The following is a 24,762-nucleotide window of genomic DNA, read 5'->3' as shown; positions in this document are numbered from 1 at the left end:
TTTTCCCCTACTTTCTACTGTTTCGAGGCATGAATGAATCCTCTGAACTTGTTGCTCTGGCAGTGAATGAAAAGTGAAGTTTAGGATTGGAAAGTGAAATGAAAGTTTCAATTCCTCGCTTGTGTTTCACTTGTGGAAAGAATCTTCATCAGAAGTTTGACATTTTTGATAGACGCAAGTGTTTGTGCTTACATTTAGATTTTAGAAAGAATTTTGAATTGTATATGTCGATTACGTATATTGGTCATTTAAAAAAATCATAAACACTGTTCAAACTTCTAAGGTACAATGAGAAAAATACAATGTTCATCATTTTATCTTTCCCGTGCATTACCGTACTATTACTTAATGCTGGAAGTTATAAATACCTTTTGTCGTAACTTATCAAAATGTTCTGCTCAATGATATAGTCCCATTCATCCCCTGTCATTCCCACCCACCATTTACATCTCATAACATAATAATAAAACAGTACTTGACATGATTAATAACATATTAAAAGCATCACTTAGAAGAGATGAATTATTTCATAATATAAACTTTCATGTTTATTAATCCCTTAATGTTTTTGTATTCTAATACTTTTGTATATCGCTTATGCTGTAGGTTGAATATGCAAATTAATATTTTTATAGATATAATTTAAATAATACTCGATAATAGCACTGGATAATATTATATCGAGTACTATTTCTCGAATATTTTACACGTTTTTCCATATTACATAATGGAACATAATTTTTGTCTAAATTACGATGCTTCTAATTAAATTTAAATATAAACGAAAGATTGCTTTCCTTCAAAGTTATTGAAATTCGTAAGAAAAGCGAAAGACAAAACAGAATCGATGTATCGATTAATTCCTTAAAAATTTTTACTCGATAACTGGCCCTTAACATTTCACGAACTATACGCGTTTTAATATTCATGGTTACAAGAAAGTAAGAAGAAAGAAGCCGAAATAGGTCGACGCGTGTTAGCGGCATATTTTTTTATTCATGTACCCACTTCAAAGTCGTCTATACGTACCTCACCGACCTAATACGAACAGCTCTCTTTTCGGTCTCCTCCCTTTTATTTCTCTCGCATTTTTCTTCTTCCATTTCCTCCTGCCCCCCCTCTCTCTCTCGTTCGTTCCTTTGGCCTGGATATTTTTCGCGTGGTTCGAGCAACGATGAATTTCCGTGCCGCGAAATTGATGACACGAGGGATAATGAAAATTTATCGAGTATAATAGCCGACGTTCTGATCAAAGACCAAGCCAATCCGTGCCTAAAAAAAAAAAAATTTTTGGATACCGTCAATGAAGCTGTATTATATTTACATATAAACTATATTATATATGGGACGCAGGTGTTCTATATTAAACATAGCTAAATATAGGTAAATGCAATTAAATAGAGTTAAATATACCGTAATGAAATATATTTAGTTTATGAAACTTTTCCTAAATTAAATGGGAAAATTATTCGCATAGCTGGAAATTCGTATAGTATCTATAATAAAAATTTATAAAATAACAAGACAGCTCAGAGGACTTTTCAATATTTTTTATTTCGATATATATATAGCATTTCCATTAATCTTCGTTTCAGATATTTTTAAAAGGTACTTATTAATATCACTTCTAGTCATTTTTTAACATTATTCGATAAAGTTACATTAACAAAATCGTGTTTTTCAATTATACCATTTACTACTCTTTATCTTCATGATTATAATTGATTATACAAGTATCCCATATATCGTAATGAAGCAATTGTGTATAGTTGTAGCATTGTAAAGTTATGACTCTGAGACAACAAAATCGTAAAAATTCTTAAAAAAAATTGGCTGACAGAATATCCTACCAAGTATTATTTTCAGCGAAGCAACAGGTTTTGTCAAACGTATAACCTTTATAAATTTCTGACGTAAAGTATTTCAAATCTATCTTCTCCAAAAAGAAGAACGTCGTAGGATAAAATTGTACATTTTAAAATGTACATTGTAAAATTATACATTTTCGATTTATTTCTTCACGTAGAAAATTTTACCTTATCCTTTATAGTACGATTAATGAGACACACTAAATATTTGAATGCTACGAAACTCGTAAGAACCAGTTGTACTATACTTTAACCAGTTACACATACTAAACGGTATCAAGTAACTTATCGATCAGTATCGCTTTCCTTTAATATGAAAGAACGAAATAAACGTAGAACAGAATTTTTACGAACAGAGAAAGTATTAGGTTGTCCGGAAAGTGTCTTTCTTTCGCAAGCGTGTCTTTTACAACGATGCACCTTCGTACAAACGTAAAACCAAGTCTGTGAAATTTATCTCAACAGAACAAATTGGATCGTACGTAATTCGACAAAATAATATAAAACAAAAAAACGTTGTGCGTCTATTATTTCCTCATAAAACGAAAGAAACTTCTTGGACAAGCTAATAGTTTTCGAAAGATTTACGACTTGTCTATGGAAGACGAGGGATTGAAAGAACGCCGAAGAATGAGGTTCAATGGATGAACCAGCAGGAAGTTCTCGAAGCAGCCGCGAATCGCGAGTATCCCCTCGAAAAGAGATGAAAGTGAATCGAAACTGTAAGACTGTTACGACTTTTCCTCTCCGATATTCGTGAATTGAATCACGGTCAACTCAGCTTGAAAGAGAAGTTCGATTAAAAACTTCTATTGTAAAATTCCTTAGTGACTCAGGCAGATCCATGCGATTAACTCTTAATTAGTATTCTTGATACAGCAATAGTTACTCAATTTTAGAGTTTCAATAATATACGTTGATTTGTATTTCGTACTTTACGTAATAAGTATCATTGATATTATTTACGGCATAACACTAAATAATAATTTAAATTTCAATATTGAAATTCTGTAATCATATATTAAAATATTGAAATTGTATACTGAAAGTATTTCATTCTGTTAGCTTAATTTGCTCAGGAGTCACGCTGATCACCTTCATAAATTCAAGCACAGAGAAAAATAACAGAAAACAATTACAAACGCTTTTGAAAATTTACCTTGGAGCCTGTGACTTTTTACAATTCTTTGCGATAGATAATTGCAAATTTGGAAAAATAGATCGTTCGTTTTTTAGCATGCTGAATATTAATTATATACTTAAATAATTAAATCGAGGAATTTTATATTAATTTTATATTTTTCACAAGGCTGATCAGTTTCTCGTGTGAAAATCTCAATGAAAAGAATTCATATGCTATTGTTAAATTAATCCTCGTCTTAAATTCTCGTTACTGATCTAATTTATACAAAATAAGGTTACACACTTGCAACAATAAAGAAGCTATAGAACGGCGAAGATATCCTCAAAGAAGGAGAGAAGAATCAATTATACGAGCCATTATTCGCCACTTACCTAATCTTAAATCTAACTGCAATTGTCCTTTGTTAATTTTATGATTTCCATTACGCGAATCGAGTTGAGTGTAAAAATTCTGTTTTACGACTAAACCATATTTACGACTAAACGAATCCTTACTCAACATATATATAAACATAAACATATATATAAACATTATAATGCAGAGATTGGAACACAATTCAATTTCGTGGACAGCATGTGTTCGTGATCAATCGACGCGTCAGATAATTTATTATTGAATAAACTGGCCGGTGGCGTCTGCGTTTCATGATTGGCAAGTCGATAACGATACAACCGATAGGTAACCGAAATAAATGTTCTACATCTGCGAAGTAAACGTTGTTCTACTAAGCTTTCGACGAGTGAATATTTCTCTTCTTTCTTTCCATCGATAAATCGCGTATCTCTTAGTAACATTCAACTAAATTTTACAAATTTCACCATAGGCAGAGTAATTCTATAGCCGAAAGATAGAAAAAAAGAAAAAAATGGAACAGCGAAAGAACCAAGTCAATTTCCCTCTTTCATCCAGTTTCAGAGCGAAATACGACATATATGATATTTTCATGCTTCAATTTACGATCAAAGGATATTCAGAGTCGCAACTTTTTATCGAATCGAAACTCCCAAGCTGCATGTTTCACGCAGAGGAAATGGGAGAAAGAGTTACATAAACACTGATAAGTGAGCCAGTGAGAAGTTAAATTGATCGATTCCATTTTTAAACAAGTTTTTTCGTTCTAAGATCCGATCGACTAAATCGCTACACTCACTGCTGATATTTATTTAAATTTATGTTTTTATAGAGCGCGACGAAGGAGAAGAACCTAGACAGAAATTTATTTTACTTACTGAACTATTAATAGCTGCTAGACTTTGCATATTTGTACACTTTCGCGCGTATTTTTACATCTTTCAATTTACCGTAAAACCTTATTCACATTGAACTCTTCAGAAACCAAACGATTAATCTCAATAGAGTCAACCTTCTTTACAAACAAGGTATTTCTATATTGCAACTATTTTGAAACATATACATGTATGAAATATAAACATATTTTTCATCCTAATTCCGGACACTCTTTTCACATGGATTTCGTCAAAATTATGCGGCCTTGCGATTAAAAGAAATTTTCTTGAGAAGTGTCGCGATTAGGCAACTTATTGGTATTAACAGATTATTAACAGAAAGACAAAATAAACTCCGTTACACAAATCGGATGATCAAGTTTTCGGAGGAGAAAGAGAAAGAGACAGAGAGGGGGGAGAGAGAGAGAGAGAGAGAGAGAGAGAGAGAGAAACAAGATTTATTGAAGGGAGGATGAGGGAACGGAAACACTTTGAGGAAACACTTTGAGCTCTATGCTTCGACCTGTCCAGCCGCCAATCGAATTAGCGTGCCATCCAGCATTGATTTTGCGTCCATATCGTGGAACCATGCCGTATTTATTGTTTACCAGGTTTCCTGTGTCCTATGAATTTCAGTTTTTCCGCAAGATGCCGCAAGATGCAGCTCGTTTTCCTTAGACTCCGATGTGAAATCGCGCGAAAAAGTAAGAATGAAGGCGTTTCCATTGGATCGCGATTGCACTTTATCGTATTAATTAACTCGACATTACAGCGTAGTCCTAGAAAATCGTATTAATCGAGGTAATCCGATGCAATTGATTCACGGCCAGCGTACTGCTGCGCATCACGCGAGTCGTTGTCTCAATTATTGAATTGCTCGTTGCGAAGTATTGTAGCGGAACCTCGGAAACGAAATTAACGATGTAATTGGGGACAGGATGCATTGTAACGATGGAAAATATTTTAGTTATAACAGCTAATTCGAAGGTTGAAAAATATCGATCGAACTGTTTGCTGGTGTTCGCCCAAGGATTCGAACATGTAGGGGTATAGTGGTTGAACAATTAGATCTGGTCATATCTGTTAATTTTTCTGTCGTTATTGTATAATTCATTGTATTCTTTGGTTTACTATATACACGTATCCCGTTTGATAAATTATATTTCTAATTTTCGTTAATAATATTAATACTTTGCATTCGAAGGTTTCATTTATTCATATTACCAGATACTCCAAGTAATTTCAGTAGAAAGAACGTGTTTTCGTATAATTGGTTAAATATATGCGTAGAATGAAGAGTCATAGCCGCATCACTCATCACCTACTCACTCACTCACTATCATCGCGCAGTGCGATACGATTTTGCTTGGTAGTGTAATATATCTTCGGCCAATACGTCGGTTTATTTTTCTGATTGTATCTTACCTGTTCGTTGCAAGAATACGTGAGATAATTATGATTTGACAGGTTAAGGACAAATTTTTAATTTATTGATTTATTAAATTTTTAATTTATTAATTATTTAATTTATTTGATATTATTAGCGGAGCCCTCGATTGCGAAGGGTTATAGTAGCGTCGAATAAAATTGAAATTGTTAATAGATCATTTTCTGATATTATATTTCAATGGATCTTCGTGGAAATTGGAATAATGTCTGATTCTATTATTTATCTTAGAAAACTTGAAAAACTAATTAATTATTCGTATCGAATTAGTAATATTCGTTTGTTTGTAAAATGTACTTGTCAAGATAGTATTATATAAAAATGCTGAATCTCGACAGGTTAATTTCTCATGTGAGTTTTCACGAAGCTTGAAAAAATAGAATTTGTAATTAGTGTTATTTGCAACAGACATTTATTTTCCCTGAAACCTATGTAGGTCACAAATATTCCTAGTAGCAATGCGTGTGAACTACATTCGCTTCTCTATGTACGTACATATGTACTCTCAAAATTTCATTAAAATCGTTCTTACGTTATTTTAAAATCCATTCTAAAATCGATTCTATGGTGACAACCAACGGTGTAACTTTATAATTCGACGAAATTTTCCAATGCATTTCAAACAGACAAATTTTTACAATCCCAATATAGAGAAGGTATAAAAATAAAATAGTTATTTTTCTTGCTCGGTTCTAGATGAGAACAATAAAAGTTGCGTGGACAGTGATTAAATTGCTTTAAGGAAAAACCTCCTATTTTTTGTTTTATATATTGACTTTTTGTTGCAATATTTTCCAAGAGCTTCGACTGGCATCGAGTCGTATAAAATCGCAGAAAAAGGCGCTAGTATTCTTTATAGTTGCATAGCTTCCATCATCGCCTGGGTAATAGGCCTCGCTTCGTCTTTGACGCGACAATCTCGTTACCAAGACTTCGATCTTCGAGTTGCTTAATGCGATATCGACATCAGAACGATGCCTCGACGAGCAATTCATCAAAAAAGTTTTTTAAATTTTATTCGTGTAATCTCGAAAGTGACTCGATATTGACCGAGAATAATACGATGTTTCATTTATTTGTCGAAGCTTGGGTGAAAATTTTCCGCCGACAGATTTTTGATTGCAACCAACGACATTTGAAATTACTGACACGAGAAATAGAAATTTATTGTCATAACTAGCAACGTTGTAAATTGTTCGTATTTGCTTTGATACGAAGATGAATTGGAAATTATTAAAATTTAACAATTTAATAGCATTTACAATTATTCGTATTATCTCATTTAATTATATCATAATTGACAATACAGAAGTGTCACTGTTTCTGTATACCTAAATATATTATGTAGTATCGTTTGTTTTTTTACAATAACTGTGCAATTCCATCGTATTGATGCCTTTTCTACTGTAATTCTACTCCTAACTAATTACATTGAATCAACGTCAGTCATTCGCATAATAACAATTCTATTCCCTGATATTCCCAACCCGAAAGCAAATATCCTCTTCCAAATTGTTGCGTATGTATAACCATCCGATTTCTATAGTGATATATTAGCCGTACTGTATTATGTGGATTCTTCGTTGTACGAACGTAAGTAGTCAAGTGAAATTTGTGATGTTCCTTGATCTATGTACGTTACGATCAGTTTGCAACAGGCAGTTTTCCCGAGTCGTTGCACGTTCAGCAAGAAATTAATCAGCAGTGAAGAAAAATATAAAGTTCCCCTGTATTTCTAACTTTGTACTCTGTAATGTCACGGTTTCTAATCTTTCATCCATAGTTCACACTTTAAGAAAAATTAATCAATTACATTAATTACGTTGCTTAAAATCATCGAATTTATCTAGTCGGTTAAGCGTGTAAAATCGACGAACGGAAGATTATTCAATGAGAAAACTCGACATTACAAAAATGAACGTTTGCCCATGTTGAAGTAGCATTTAAAGGATGAACGCGATACTCAGCGTCGAGTCGAAAACGTTTCGAGTTCGAGTTTCTATTCGCCTCCATATGAACCCATTGAATAATCGATACGAGTTGCTCGTTACACGGTAATTCCTTGCTTTCAAATTTGAAAGCCACCCCCATAGGCCCTGTTAATCGGTCAGACTAGCGCAGAGACGCGTTTCATTTGCTATAATTCGATCATCGGACGGTTTAGTTATCGTCGAATTTTGACGCTGCTTACCAGCAGATTAATCTCTAGCAAACAATTGATAGGCGTCACAAACAGACCAGTTGCTTCGTAGTTAGCGAGTCTCTGGACGTTCAGAATATGAGGATCCAGCTGATCCACCATTACAATTAATCGGATTAATTCTCACTCCCTCTCGCCAAGGGATATATGTAATTGATTTTCTGAATCAGGGATGGCTATTCCGATAATATACAGTAAATATAAAATATAGCGAAAATACATAGTAAATCGAATTTTTCCTTTTCATTTCTTAACTTTATCTGTTCTCAAGATACATAGCTTTTGCAGTTTTCCGTAATGGGACAGAAAGCGGAACGTCTTTAGGCTACCATCTTTTTCTTTTTACAATTTAAATTCGTTTCTTCAATGTCCGTTAGAACATTTTCCAGCCAATATTTTCTAAAATTTCACACGTATCCTTCCTTCGCTATAAGACGCGAGATACACGTGTACTTCAGCATCGACGTGTCTTCAACTCATCGACGTGTCTTCAACTCATCGACGCCTCTTTCTCGGCGTTTCCCATAGTCCGTTTTCCATTCTGTCCGCGTTTCAACCCCCGACCACATTTTCTGTGCAACGTGTACACACATCCAAATATGGGTTGACTACGACACGGGAAAACTCAGCGTTAGAAACGAACGAAGAAACGCCTAACCATCGTGAAAGCGATGTGAACGCGGAAATCGGACGAGGCGAAGTTAATTTCGACTATCAGCCAGCTTTGGGCAATGAATCTCGACGATTTCCGCGAGCATATTGGACTTATCTGCTCCAGCACGCCTTACAATCACGATAACACCTTCTGTTGCACGCACGTGAACACGCAACCCCCTCGTTACCCTCGAAACGAGCGGTCAGAGATCCGTGAACAAGATTGAAATTCGTTGCGGTTACGGAAGCCGTTTACGAGCCTATGGATTACGAGGGTCGTTTCGAAGAATGCAGTGAGCGATCCCATGGAGCGTAATTCTTAGCCCATTAACGGGCAACGTTGCGTTAGCGAATTTCATCTGTCACCTTTTCCCCAATGAATTTGCGTTATCGAATACTATTTGTTAACATTATCACCACGACAAGCAATTCCAAGGATGAGCTTCGCGTTTACCTCGTCTCTACTTTTTCTATCTGGATTCTACAATTTCATGAGTTTCAAAGGATGTGGATAAAACGGCATTATGAGAAACTGTTGGTTGATTCTTCATGGGTTAACGTAGTTTTGAAGAAATTCTTCCAGGAACCGGGAAGAATATTAAACATTGAAATCGGATACAGTACCAATTCTGAGAACTTTGAAAATGACACGGTACCACAATGTCGCTATAGAGACCAATATAATGTTACTCTAGAGGCTTTCACTGCTCGAATTGTCACAATTATTTTTTATACTTCCGATCCTTGATCATGCCAAAGCGTTATTTTTAAAAAATAAAATATATAATAGAAGTGTGTATAGAACTGTTGAAAGGGTCCGTGTAACAGACTTTCGTCGATGATCTATACAACTAAAATTCTTAATATTAAATTCAATTCGTAGAATATTCAAATCTATCTATAGTTTGATCGAATCTTCGATTATAAATCGACGTAAAATTTTTGGATACTACAAGCGTAGCCATCGTTCAGTATCTCGTAAACGTCTGATGAAGAAGTACATGTTACAAGGCTTATACGTCAAATCTATAGAACACCTGAATATAACTGACTTCCCAATATTTCAATATTCCAGGTCCCATAGCTATATCGGATGTCGATTAATACGAAACATGAGAAGTCAATCAATCGATATGTTCAATGGCACGTAATCTTGATAAAAGCTGTACAAACTTGCAGTCCTTTCCTTGTTTATAACGGGAAATTGAATACTTTGTAATTAAATTGTAGAAACAGAAGCAATAAAATGTTGCGTGGCCTGTCGCAATAACGTAACGAATCGATATAATGGTTGCCACAGATTAATTAATTAATATCAATCCCGCGATCCTCCATCGCAGCTGTCTTTATTTCCGCGTAGTTTGTATCGAATTCGTCGCGTTTCATCGTGAGAAATCTTCAGCCGTTCCAAAAGTCTCGTAAAGATTAATCCTTCATAATTGAAGAGCGGAAGTAGATAAAGTTGCCAGTATCGAAACTAAAGTTTTCTGGGAAACGACTGTTTATGAGAAATTGTTTGTTTATGGAAATGTTATTTATTAGAAAAATATAACGATACTTATTTATTACGCATATTATAATACTTTATATAATTTTACGATATCTCTATTCTATCGTTTCAAAGATCTGTTAATTAACGATAAAAAAAATATCTTCTTTATATCTTAAGAGAAGATATGTAAGTCCATTATGTAGTTTGCTTAAGAAGGTCAGTAGAGATTTTCTTATCTGATGGGATAATTGAGGCAGATTTATCTACGCACATGTTCAAGCACGATGGAGGGAGTTTGCTGGCACATGGTGCACACAGTCTAATTTAGGGAACTAATCGTATAACATACATCATACACAACCTATATCACGTATGAAACGTTAAAAACTGTACGAATTATTATGATTACACTTCCCTTCATATTTAGTGATATTAACCTTCATACAAACAACCTCTTCAAGGAAAAACAAAATTCTTTTTCGAAAATGGCACTTCCAATTCTTCTTATTCTCACTATTTAATTGCTAGCCGTATCAAGTAACAACGAAAAAAATAATAATATCTAATCGTTAAGCAGGGCCATATTTTTGGGGATACAATTAAAAAAGTAAATCGTCGGTGGAATATTGTTTCACCTATCAAGAATTTTGGAAGATATAATTAGAAAGGTACAACCTGGGTAGAAAATTGTACTCCTTATCGAGCATTTTTGAAAATATAATTGAGAAAGTGGAATCTGGATAGAGAATTGTTTTACCTACGAAGCATTATAAAAAATAAGTTTAATAAAACTATACCTTGGATAGTTCATATATTTTTTCATATTATACGCATTCGTTAAAATTTTACACTCCCAAACATCCTGCTATACTTGCACAAAAAAGCGCAGTCTAGTAATATCCCCCTTACTGCTCCTCGCATTTTCTTTCTAATCATCTCTCGTTCGCTTTTCCTGATATTATTCTCATCGTAAGTTCAGAGTGGCGGTTTTTAAACTCAGGAACGCGCGGCTGTTCGTTAAATGAAATATCAAACGTAAGAATTGCCGCAGTCTTAACGCGAGATAATTCATTTCGTGGCAAAGAGCGCACGTCGTTGAATATTAATTCATATCTCATATAAGTTGCGAATAAAAAAAGCAGATAAAAGAGGACAAAAATCCGATAATTACCGCGAATCTTTACGCAATTTCAAGAAATACAAAAGAAATTTGTTTGTAAGCATGCTACTAAGTATTATTAGAAGTACTGTACTTTCGATATTTTACATATTCTTGCATATTTTCTACATTTTTCTGTATTTTTGTATCCTTAAACTTTCTGTAAACGCGTAAACGTCTGCGCTCTGACAATGACAAGGAAGATTCTACTGATAAAAATAAAGCATCGAATTTCACCGAGCTCTTAGAAATGTAATTCTCAGATCACATAAATTAAAAAGATATATATATATATATATATATATATATATATATATATATATGTGTGTACATGTATATATGTATGTGTGTATATATATATGTATATATATGTATATGTATATATATATATATATATATATATATATATATATATATATACATACGTAGCCACAAATCAATTTGGATCACGACAGATAAAATAGGTAGCAATAATGTCTCCACGAACATTATCATAATTTATTGGAATTTACATAAAAGCCAAAGAATGCTATTGTTTCAATGACACGGCGTTTTGTCGAGTTAGATAAATATGAATTGTGTGTTTGAACAAGTGTTCGGTCGTGTTTCACGCGACGAAAAAGGAAATCACAAGACAAGGTGTCGCCTCGTTGGAAGCAACAAATCGCAATACGAGAGTGGAAATTGGGTGATACCGGGAGGATTACGAGGGATGAGAAATCTGTCGAGAGCGTGAAAGGCTCGCAGTCACCGGGTTTCTCCAGTTCTGTCGCTTTTAACGCCGAGTTCTTCCGCTTCGAGGATAGAAGCTGCGAAATATCGAGGCCATTGTCCAAAGATTTTCAAGAATATCCGATGCAACGTCTTGAAATTTACGAGAGCAAGTCTGATAAATTCTTATCTCTGGTCCATTCGTGGCCAATTTTTTAATACCCTCGTAACTTGTAACGACAAATAAAAATATTGGTACAGGCCAATTTTTTTTTTGGATAAAATCTTGTGTGAATTTACAAAAAATACGATTCTTCGTTTAAATTTTTTCCCTTATTGTCTTTACATATTTGGAGTTTAAACGCGTTATAAGTACGTTTTTTTTTTTTAACATGATTACGTAGAATTCTTATTCTGAATAAATTATTTGTTTCCGCTTCATAACTGTTTCTAAATTACAGTGCATTTAATCTTGAAATGCACAGTAACATTTTATACTTTTTACGTTCTAAGGAATTTTCAGGATCGGTTAAAAATTAAATTACAGTAATGGTAATACCCAATATTAATGTCAGACGTGGATACTTCACTGTTTTGTATAATAATTTGTTATCTTGGCATCGATCAAGGTATTTAATATACAAAGCGTACAGATTAATAAGAATTTTAATTAATCCTTCTTCTATAGTATTCACCGTTCTTTTCGAGCTCGTACCATTTCAAATAGACTTTCGAATAGATTTCAAAGATTTGTCTGTTCAAATAAAACGCGATCTTTTTTATTTCCCTATCAGTCGTCCCGTTACTGTTCCGTAGTTTCCAACAGATTGCAGATTCGTTTAAAAAACATTTGTAACGAAAAACAAACCCACTCGCAGAAATGTTATTCAATATCGCATATATAACTTTCATAGACATCCTCCTCTCATTGCTATCATTGTAAACAGATTGAAACTTCGTTTGCAAACACTCGCGATTAAAAAAAAAAAAAGAAGAATTAATCTTAAACAATTTTATCTTGTGTTCCATTTATAATTTTCATAATTGTCTTCCCGACGTTGTATCATTTTAAATGGCTTTTTTCTATCCATCTATGTTGCAGCGAGATCAACGGTCCTAATTACTAAATTGCACGATGTGTTCATACAAATTCACTTTTTATGAACGCGATGAAACGAAATGAAACCTAAGTAGAGATTTGTTTTCTCATCAAGTATAACGAGTTTTATACTTTGGATAGATAGCCTCGTTGTGAGAAGGTCTTAATCGTTTATAATTGCGATTAAGTAATTGCAATAAGTCATATTTTTAAGAAACGTTCTCACATGCTGTCACACACTGTAATTAGAAAAGGATCATGAAACATTCGGTTTATGATATTATTTGTTTGTAAATTTTCCTGCTTCCGGAAACTTTTTTAAATATAAAAATATTTATATACAAAATGAAATATTTTTTTCAATATCAACACTTCTTGCGTTTATGTTGTCCTAATCAGAATTATATTATTTCGTGTATCCTGTTGCTTTTTATATGATAGTCCTCTCGTTGGCCGCGGATTCGTTATCAAGCCTGAGGCCCTCGTCACTAGTGTCACTATCGACAATAAAGGTGCCCCACCCGCGACCGGACGAAGGAGAACTCCAACACGGAATCGCAATCTCCCACGAGCCCTGCCCGGGAGGGCGCCTCGAGCTCGGACTCGGAATGTGACTCGAGCTCGGATTCGGATTCAGACTCGACATCAGAAGTGGCATCCGAACACACGTTGTCGGCACGGGATCGTAAGAGTATCGTGCGCGCACTAAAGCGGTCGCTAGGGAAGAAGAAGAGGAAGAAGAAGAAGAAGAAGAAGAAGAAAGGACACCGGGCAACCTGGGTATCGCTACCGCGCTTCAACCCCGAAGCCGCGGACGCAGATCCAGCCGCCTGGTGCACAGCCGTCGGCCTGCTAATGAGGGACCACCCCCTGAAAAACAGCGCACTGTATTCTGCCCTAAACCGTGCCCTAGAGGGTCCGGCAGCGTATTGGCTTACGCAGATAATGAACGGCGACGAGCTCACCTGGCCAGATTTTAAGGAACAATTCGCCGCGCACTTCGGTGGCCAAGAAGTAGCAGCCGCGTCGCTAATCAAGGTAGCCGAGGAACTACCGCGGGACGGCGAAACACCAGGAGCGTACGGAAATCGTATCATCACCCTCCTGGGGTCGAAGTGGCGAAATTCAACCAGGGAAGAGGTACTCGCCGCCACCGCCCTCCATCTGCTGGGCTCGCGCGATGAACGTTTTAAACGACTAGCGCTCACGAGTGACATCACGTCGGTGAAACAATTCCAAAGAGAAATGAAGCCCTTCCTATACAAGGAGTGGCCAACGCCCCCGCCGTGGAGTTCATTAGCGAGCTCCGGAAACAAACGAGGCAGGTCACCCACCCCCTGGACCAGGTGTGGCCACTGCGGTATTTACGGACATCCGACATTCGAATGCCGCAAGAGGGCGAAGTGAGAACCGAAGAAGGACCCCCGACGCCCGGAGGAAAGCCGACCGGTTGCACCACCAAAAGCGTTGTGCTTTCACTGCCACATGCCGGGACACATCGCGTCTCGCTGTCCATCGCGGCGAGAAGAAAAACATTGCAATCGTACGTCGATCGGAGGATCGTGTGTACTGAGACACTCGACCGGAGTCTTGTTTCGGTGGCGTCGTTGGGATGACGAGCAGTCTTGCTAGAGAGCTGATCGGTGAAGGAAGTCGAGTGCCTTACGAGCAGGGAGTGGTGCACGTGTGAGTTAGAGCAAGGGAACCTGTCCTCCCGTTGGTCACGGATTCGTTATCAAGCCTGAGGCCCTCGTCACTAGTGTAACTATCGACAATAAAGGTACCCCACGCGCGACCGGACGATGGAGAACTTCAACGCAGAACCGCTACCTCCCGCGAGCCCTCCCCGGGAGGGCGCCTCGAGCTCGGACTCGGAGATTCAGACTCGACATATATATTATTATATATATTATATATACTATTATATCTATATAATATATGTATTTATATCTATAAATATATGTATAAATATATCTATTTAAAAAAATAAAGTTGACCTTCATATATCGCCAATAATATCGCGTGCGTAAAAAGAAACTAATTACATTTAATTCTTTTTTTACATTTATTTATTTTTTATTATTATTTTTTTCGCAACTAATTACATTTAATTATTACATTTACATACATTTAACTATTATTACATACATTTACATACATTTAATTATTATTTTTTTCATAATTATATCTCGTTTGAAATATTTTTCGACATAATTAATTGTTTCAAAAACATATATTCCAGCCTTCTAAATGATTTATTTTGCGTATTATACGAATTATTCCATCTATAAATAAATTGTTCTCTCTACACACAAACACGCACACAGTCTGTTAATTACACGAGTTAATTGTAACATTTTTCTCGATAAGTTGACAGAGCAAGGAAAATGAGCGACGAACATACCTACAAACTAATCTACTTCAATGCCCGTGGTCGTGCCGAACATATACGGTACATATTTGCATATACTGGCATCGAGTATACCGACGAGAGGATCCCCGAAGAACTCTGGCCTGAATACAAGGATTGTAAGCGTGAAGAATCGATTTTTACTTTCATCGTTCAACTCTCAGATATCTGCCATTTACTCAAACTTTTCTGTATATAAAACTTTCGTTTCACGTGCAGGCTAAACTTACTTAAAGTAAAATTTCATACGGAATAAAGTCGAACTTTTCATTAAGTTTTGCTTCCGTAATATCGTGTTTATCGAATACCAACTTAATTCACTTACGATTCTCGAATTTTTGTGTTGCAATCTTTATTGTTTTCAATGAATCGAAGCATTTCGAATATTTTGAGAAAACCGTAAATAGGTGACTTAAAATAGGAATACAAAAATACTTCTACGTTTCTCGTTAATTTAAAAACTTTTTAGGACTTGTCGGAAAAAAAGGATAAAAAATTGAAATCAGTTCGAAAATGAACAAGAACATAGCTAAAAAGTAGAAAGAACAAAGCAGACATAAAATTCGATCTTCCGTTGCGACATTTCTATCGTAAATAGTATGATAAAAGTTTTACGCAGCATAGTCTTCGATATAATCTTATATGTCGCTTGCAGATAGAGAAACAAAAAATCAACGTAAGTCTGTAAATCAATCCTGTCGGTGTAAAACACAAAATTACGTTCGCAAGAGACATTCGATTTATATTCCTTGCATTTCAATTTTCATTACAAGAACCGTGTACATTTTCTAATATTTTTTCCGTGTCTGGTATTATCTTTTATCCTTGATTTTAAAAACTTTAGGTTCTTCCCAACAGTCAAAAACACGCGATACCCTGTCCATCGTAATCGTAAGAAAAGAAAAAAGGAGAAAGAAGACATTTCTGTATTTCTTTACTAGGTCATGTTGATTAAAACCGAAATGATTTCGATTCATCTATTCACAAGAACGCAACGGCCTCGGAAGCTGTGTTGTGATTCTATCGATCCTATCGATCGTTTCCCTCTACACAGTGTTCATATGAGCCATGTTTGTTCTTAGCAATGCCTTATAAAAAGCTGCCTGTGCTGGAGATAGACGGGAAACCGGTAGCGCAGAGTAACGCTGTGGCGCGATACTTGGCGAGGAAGTACGATCTAATGGGAAAGGACGAATGGGATGCGATGATATGCGACGAGCTCGTCGATACTCTTGGAGATTTGAAGCAAGGTGAGTAACTGATGAGATGACTTTGCATTTGTCTCACCACAGAGACAGACGTTCAAGAATTCATTGTGAAAAGACGAGTACAAACAAGATACGTATGTCTTTCCGTTAAGCGAATGTTACAGTTTGTTTGCAAAAGTCAGTTTTTAGATTATAGAATCGTAGATAGAATTTAGAGGATAGAAACTTTTAGTAGTCACTTTTAGTTTAGTAAAGTCTTATCGACAATAAGCAGACTACGTTATGATACAACGATTCCAACTGAAGATTTCTATCGACATCACGAATTCGATGGCTTCCAAATTTTCTTCTCTGCAATCTCAGACGCTCAACTCGAAAGAATCTTTTAGATCCCCCGACAAACACTCGACTCAGGTTATCTATTATCGTAATCTTCCTACGGGATTTTTTTAACTGCGTTGCGTTAACGAATAACGGGATAACATCACGTTTCTCTCAACGCCTCTCAACGTTCTACAACTTTTATTCTTTGCAAATCCCTGTCTCTATATGATAAACGCTGGTTATCCGCGGAAGGAGCGAGGACAACGAAGTGTTACTCGATGATCAAAGACAGGAAGATCCTGGTACGCGATAACGTTACTAATTTCCAATTACGATATGTGTGATTACGTAACATCTGCTGTCTGCATAATGCGTTAACGATCCGCGCGTTGATCGCATAAATATAAATCGAAGGGAATGGAATCGCTCGAAACTCATGCAACTATCCGCAGGTGTTTAAAATCGTGTTTCTACACCGCCAACGTAACGTCACGCCAGTCGAATCGAAAAATTATTACTAGACAGAGAAGGTGAACAAAAAACGAGGTAAATAGGCTACCGATTGAATAATATCATAACGATCGTATCTCTGGTTTTTGCTCGTCTTTTATATTTGTTTCAAATGTATAAAATATAATCGTATCGATATCGTCCACGATTAAAGCCATCCATCCGCCATCGACGAGGAACGAACGATTATATTTTATCATTTATGCGAATCCTTCTCTTCTCTTCTTTCTCTATTTACGCCCCTCGCCTTGCTTCGTACCGCCGATGATTCACAATTCGATGCACCTGAACAGCTGGAACGTCGCAGATTTTTCCGTACGATAACAAACGTGTTTTTGATGGCCTGCTTTAAACCGTGACGATCGCCATGACGTGCATCAATTGTCGAATGATGTAGTGCGACGATACTCCTACGCAACTTTTTTTTACGCTGTTTTTTCCTCTATTTTTTCTTCCTGTGTGTTATCACATGATCATGAGATACCTGTATAGAAGATGCAAAGAGTCTGTGAAGAATTTACAGATATTTAAGATTATCATAATGATTAAGCAAAAGCTAAGACGCAAAATATTGCTCAAGATGTAATTATGTAATATTTACTCAATTTCTAGAAGACTGTTTATATCTTGTTGTTATTCTTGATATGGAGATAAATATAGTATACTTTATTAAGACCTAGATAAAAGACTTTTTTCTCGTTTCTCTTCTCTTACTTAATCACTAAGAGTTATATAACGTTTATTCGATAATTCTGCTTCTCCTGACCTTTCCACAAATGGTTGTTTATATCTCGACATTCTTGGTACTTTTAATCAAATTTTAATAACAGTACTTTACTCGTCAGAAGTAAATAAAAAAGCTCTACGTAGAAGCAAGGATTTACTTACATTTCCTTTCTCGAATCTCAGTTAGCAATGTTGTTCCTCTTGAAAGATTTTCCAAGTTTCCAAGACAATTTCCACGCTGGTAACATTGTATATATTTCAAGTATCGTGAACCACAGGAACTTGTTGAGGCAATATTGAAGAAAGCAAAGAGAATGAAGAAATTGTAGGAACTATGAGAGGCTACTCCTTCTTTCACACCTTATTTTCTCTTCGTTTGGGGGGAAAAACACAAATGAACGTAACGGTTGGTTTCATATACGTTTCAGATATCTGCTACTATCGCATGGAGGAGAATCCTGAAAAGAAGGAAGCGAGGAAGAATCAACTTTTGAACGAAACAATACCATTTTACTTGACTAAATTCGACCAGATTATTGGCAAAAATAAAGGATATATCATTCCTTCTACCGTAAGATTTTTTATCCAAATTTAATGTTAAAATTTTTAGTCTTTGTGCAAACTGGGCCATGTTGTTCATAAAAAATTATTGAAACTTTGTTGCGACAAGACAGCTTTAATTGTTGAGAGCAGAGTGTATCTTTAAAATTCACTCCTGTTAGTTTATGTACAAATGAATTTGCCAAGATTTTCAGCTTTTAGATAATTATTCATGTATCTTCCTCATCAAGTTTGATAGAAATTATTACTATCGTAATCAAAGCAAAGATTAAGATATGTAAGATCATTTCTCTGGATAGGACACTCTTGTTTAATGAGTGATAAATGATACCATTCGAAATATCATATTTATATAATATATAATGATACTTATAAGTGTAATCACTTAAGTACAGATATCTGAATTTTTCTCACTGTCACTGACATAGATACGTATTATCGTTCCTTAGATTACTTGACCAGTTTATTTCTTTCATCACTGTGTTATTATATAATAATAATAAATAGTCACATTAAATTAATTTAGTATGACTATGATGTTTAATAATACGTGTTTCATTGCAAAATATTTAGCGATTGAAGGGCTCATAGGAAACATGAAAGTGAAAGAATACTAGAATCTAGAGTTTACGATTTCAATTTCTTTAACGAGATATTTATCATATTACACAATTCCTGTAAATGTATTTGTAATTATATCGCCGAAGAATTGTATTTAATTAAGCTATGAAGTTGTGGAATCGTGAGAAGGATTATTTTTATAGAACTGTCTAATTTCCATTCGACATTGATTGATTACTCTTTTTTACATAATACCAGTTTTGTCATTTTTAATTAACAAATACCTCCAAAGGTTGAAGTTTCTAAAATTATCCATTAAATTCTGACAATAAAATAAAAATCCAAATTCTTCCTAAAAAGCTAGTGATCTGTAGTTAAGAGTTCGATTTTTCACATTTTTCGAGGTAAATTAAAAAATTGTTTAATAGAGGAGGTACAAAATAAATGTATACAAACCTTTTTTCAGACGACATGGGCGGACTTCGTATTTGCAGCGGCCCTTGAAAATTACGAGTATATGTTTGGGGCACCAGCTTTGGATAAATATCCAGCTCTTCGAGCATTGAAGAAAAGGATTCATAGAATACCGGCCATTTCTGATTGGCTGATTAGGCGCCCATTCACAAACAGCTGAAAAGCTAAAAACGTGTGGAAAAAAGATGACCAGTACACCAGTATATATATATGTACGCTGGCATCGCTATGTTGGTAAATGTTCGATGTTATACGTGTCGTAAAATGTAACAGTTCTATTTAAAAAAAAAAATTTCGTTTCTATGAGTACGTTAAAAGTTTAACTATAAAAAGTCTCATCTGGGCTGTGCTCCTTTATGGAAGGTATTATTGTGTTTGAAAGAACACAATATATAATAAATGTATGTATGTTGTATAATAAATGTATGTTCTTTCGAAAAAAGTTCGAAATTTTTCTTTCTTTTATTCGTACTTAACTTTTTAATAAAATGCACGATTAATTCTTGTGTCTCGTTTAAACAGCTTTTGGTCTATCGTTATTTCGAATTATTTGAACATCGTGTGAATTTACTATTTAATTTTACAATATCATTTACTATATAATTTTACAATATCATTTATTATATAATTTTACAATTATAATTTTACAATATCAATAATTTACAATAAGTGAGGGAAAAATCATTGAATGTTATATCTAGATGTCTATATACTATTTTAAACAATACTTAACTCGAGATACTCGTTTCGTCTCTTCATGATACTTACTGGCAATACCGAGTACAAATATGATGTTCTTTGAAAATAAAAAATGGATTTGAAAACGTTAATGCACGTAAATTAAATTTGGTTTGGACATATATGACACAATTTGTATGGACAATGAAGAGTACGAATCTACGAATTTCGAGGTAAAAGTATTGATATATGTATCGATATTTCTGGTCGTTACAATATCTCTAATCAATACAAAGTTCTAACTGAATGTTAGAATGTTAAACGTTAAAACGTTTAAAACGTTAAAATGTGTATCGAATCGTTGTAATTCCAAAGATGTCAATTGATGTAATGTAATAATAAAGTATAAAGTATAATAAAGTATAGAGTATAATAAAGTGTAAAGTATAATTTCGTCTGTGATATAATCTTTCTATTCCATTTTGTTACGTCGCACCGCGAGCAATATGGCAACCAGATGTCACCGTATACTCGCAGCGTATCCTCCATAGTTTCAAGTACCTTCCATAAATCTCATAGATTTCCTAGAAAAGGTCCTTCAAACCAAACAAACGTCTGTTTCCGAAGAATTTCTAAAGACTATTGTCTACCCCGACTGGACAAGGGAAAGTTAGTTTTTCTCACGTACGCTGCAACTTTCCTCCCACTAACCACTTTCTCTCGAGGGCGGTTAAGACCCTTCGTCTAACCAATTAACGACGAAGCCTACTCCCTCACTCTCCTAACTAAAATCGTCACCAACAAATCCGATGGTCCCGTGCGCTAGACACACCCATCCTTAGCTTTCCTCCGAGACAGCATCGTCTCCCAAGACAGTTCTGATTTCACATCCTTCGAACGGTCAATATCCTTCCACCGGGTAGGACACACCCACAGATCAGCCACTCATTCATCTCGTACATATTCTCAACGCGAGAATTAATTGTAATTTCAACAAATAAATAAAAAAAAAAAAATCTCGTACATACGCACCAGCGTAACTGCCTTCGTTATAAGTTGTTAGAATAAACGGTGAAATATAACTTACTATACAGTGTCATATTCATTTAACCACCTCTTATCTTAACCGAAACAGGGGAACGACTACTTCGCGGCGTCGATTCACCGAATCGTAGCGAGAATTTACGCCTCTCGCTACTGCGACTGCGTCTCTCCGCGAACGGTCGTAACACATTGATCGACAGAAGTACTAAACTCTAATAACATAAATTTATATATTTTCTATTTCCCAGCCACCAGTTTTATAGATTTTTCTATCTTCTGTACTACTTTTATCCCTTTTATTTTTTCTTACATGAGATTATTGTAAATTTTTTTTTTTTATTTATTTGTTGAAATTACAATCAATTCTCGCGTTGAGAATTTTCAGTAATTTTTCTGGCGTGGCGCAGTGACATGGCTGTTTATTTACAATAAGTTAATACTTATTATAGATAGATATAATTTATAATCTATAAGTATTATAAGTAAGTGCATATGCTTAATTTGGATAATTAAATGAATCTAACGTTTAGGTCTAGCGGGTAGTGCCTCTTCAGCCTGCGAATTTGGTCCGTCGTATCGAGTAGTCCAGTGATTAGGGGGTTTCGGTGTTTGTTGATTCTTTTGCTGTATCTGTTGCTATATTTTGCTATTTCCTCTTTGACGGTGGGTATCTTGAGGTCGCGGTGTATTGTTTCATTGGTTACATACCAAGGTGCGTCAATTAGGGATCTTAGCGTTTTCGATTGAAAGCGTTGGAGTATTTCGATGTTGGAGTTACTTGCTGTTCCCCATAGTTGGATTCCGTAGGTCCAGACAGGTTTTATTACGGTCTTGTAGAGGGTAATTTTATTCTGTAAATTTAGTTTGGAGCGTCGGCCCGTGAGCCAATAGAGTTTTTTTAGTTTGTCCTTTAGTTGCTTCCTTTTATCTGAGATGTGTGTCTTCCACGTTAGTCTCCTGTCCAGGGTCATGCCCAGGTATCGGACTGTGTCCCTGCTAGGAACTGTTGCATTGTTGATGGTGACCTGGGGGCAGGTTTGTTTTCGGAGCGTGAAGGTTACATGTGAGGATTTCTTTTCGTTGACTTTGAAGCCCCATTTGTGAAACCACTTTTCCATGGAGTCGAGACTTCGCTGGAGAGTGGATGAGGCTATTACCGGGTCTGCGTGGGAAGCTAATAGCGCTGTGTCGTCTGCAAATGTCGCTATTGTTATATCGTTTGATATAGGTAGGTCGGCAGTGTAGATGGAGTACAGTAGGGGTCCGAGGACACTACCTTGGGGTATGCCGGCTTCTATTGGGAATGTTGCGGAAGTGGCGTCTAGGTATTTAACCATGAATTGTCTATTGGTTAGGTAAGATTTTAGGATGGAGTAGTAGGGGTGGGGTAGGATCTTTTTAAGTTTGTAAAGTAGCCCTTCATGCCATACTTTATCGAATGCCTGTTGGATGTCTAGGAAAACCGCTGAGCAATATTTTTTCTTTTCGAGTGTTTGGCTGATCGTATGAGTTAAGCGGTGGATTTGCTCTACTGTAGAATGATGTTTTCGGAAGCCGAATTGGTGATCTGGGAGTGTTTTCAAGTTCTCTAGGATTGGAAGGAGTCGGTTCGTGAGCATCTTCTCGAATAGTTTGGACAGGGTAGGTAAAAGACTGATTGGGCGATAGGAGCAGGTTTCGTGTATCGGTTTACCGGGTTTAGGGATGAGGGTAATCAATGAGATTTTCCAAGCCTTAGGATAGTGTTCCAGGCGAAGGATAGCATTAAAAATCGATGTGATGAGTGCTATCCCTTTTGTGGGAAGTTCCTTGATTGCTCTATTGCCTATTAGGTCGTGTCCTGCTGCTTTCTTGGGGTTTAGGCGACTGATTGTTTCTATAGTCTCAGCAGAGGAGAAGGGTTCGATAGGAGGGGACATTTGGAAGGGGGTGTGTAGGTATTCAGTAACGTCCGCGGCGGCTTGGGGGGAATGGGGTTTGAATACTTTTGACAAGTGTTTTGCAAACAGGTCGGCTTTTTCTATAGGGCTCCGCGCCCATCCACCTTGCGGACGGCGGATAGGTGGGATTATTTGTGGGGGGCGTGTGAGTTTCCTGGAGGCCTTCCATAGTGAGTAGTTGGCGTCGGCTGTGGGGGATAAGCTGGCGAGGTATTTATGGAAACAGTCGTTTTTATAGTTTGTTAAGGTTCTGGATAGTTTTCTAGTTGCGTTGTTAAGTTTGCGTTTGTCCTCCGGTGTTCTGTGGGTCTGCCATACTCTTCTTAGTCTACGTTTTTCTGCTATTTTTTTTAGTATGTATTGTGGATATTCTTGTTTGCTGTTAGTTGGCTTTGTCGGTGTGGAGAGGCGGATTGCGTTTATTATGCTCGTGTTTAAGTATTCCGTGGCTGCTTCGATATCTTCCTTTGTTTTTAGTGGGGTGAAGGCTGAGGTTGAGTGTGTAAAGACTTCTCTGAAGAGCTGCCAGTTGGTGTGTTGGTTGTGAATGGAGCCATTAGGTGTACTCTCGATGATTGTTGAACTGACTGTTGCTATCACGGGAGAATGATCAGAGGAGAGATCGGCCGAGGAGTTGATCTGGACGTGTCTTGATGGGATATTTTTAGTTATGAAGAAGTCGAGAAGGTCGGGTATTTTGTTGGTGTCAGTGGGCCAGTATGTGGGTTCGTATGTGGTGAGGTAGTTGAGGTTGTTGTTTATTATGCTGTTTAAGAGGTTTTTGCCTCTTGCTGTAACCAGTCTGCTGCCCCATTGGATGTGCTTGGCGTTATAGTCTCCTCCAACTATGAATCTGTTGCCCAGGGTGTCCAGGAAGTTATCAAAGTCTTCTTTGGCAATGGAGTGTCTGGGAGGGCAGTATACTGCTGAGGTGGTGATTGAGCCATGACAGTCTTCTATTGCTACGTTTGTTGCTTGGAGGTAGTCTTTCTGGAATGGTGGGAGTTCGTAGTGCTTAATACTTGCTTTGATTATTATTCCGGTGCCACCGTGGGCCTTTCCGCTGGGGTGTTATTTAGTACAAATGATAAGAAATTAGTAATAATTCACAAAAAAGGGATATTGTAGTAGAAATATTATAAAAAAACATTTTCTGTTTTAGTGTAGACTTACTCCTTCTTACAGACAGTGTCGTACAAATCTGTACGTCTCTGAGAAAATGTAGGTATCTGAGCCCTTACTTCCTCAACAACTTTTAGATCTGATAGAAAAAAGAAACATACGAAGTAATAAGTAATGCTTACTAATAAATTCAACAAATACAGA

The 24,762-nt window shown here is 36.1% G+C and overlaps 1 protein-coding gene, 1 long non-coding RNA gene and 1 pseudogene across 4 annotated transcripts in view; all 3 read right to left on the bottom strand.

The window, feature by feature from the left end:
- LOC126875993 (organic cation transporter protein-like) overlaps positions 1-1,272 on the bottom strand; it is a 57,201-nt pseudogene extending 55,929 nt beyond the window's left edge.
- Positions 1,273-15,041: 13,769 nt separating this feature from the next.
- Positions 15,042-20,387, bottom strand: LOC126875998 (uncharacterized). Of its 3 annotated transcripts, XR_007693847.1 has the most exons (4): positions 19,757-20,387; positions 18,341-18,636; positions 18,054-18,258; positions 15,042-17,958 (listed from the first exon to the last, which is right to left on the bottom strand). It is a non-coding gene; the product is annotated as an uncharacterized LOC126875998 (long non-coding RNA). The 3 variants fall into 3 exon arrangements; XR_007693846.1 differs by having other exon boundaries at positions 15,042-18,258; XR_007693848.1 differs by having other exon boundaries at positions 15,042-18,218.
- Positions 20,388-24,556: 4,169 nt separating this feature from the next.
- The window catches only part of LOC126875979 (omega-amidase NIT2-like), a 56,273-nt gene continuing 56,067 nt past the window's right edge, over positions 24,557-24,762 (bottom strand). Inside the window, exon 5 of the mRNA XM_050638911.1 lies at positions 24,557-24,697. Within this exon, the coding sequence (XP_050494868.1) occupies positions 24,606-24,697 (92 nt within the window). The 3' untranslated portion in view covers positions 24,557-24,605. The remainder of the gene's footprint in view (positions 24,698-24,762) is intronic.

The sequence above is a fragment of the Bombus huntii genome, unplaced genomic scaffold (assembly GCF_024542735.1).
Source record: "Bombus huntii isolate Logan2020A unplaced genomic scaffold, iyBomHunt1.1 ctg00000061.1, whole genome shotgun sequence".
Lineage (NCBI taxonomy): Eukaryota > Metazoa > Arthropoda > Insecta > Hymenoptera > Apidae > Bombus > Bombus huntii.
The sequence above is the reverse complement of the archived record's forward strand: the minus strand, read 5'-3'. Positions and strand labels throughout refer to the sequence as shown.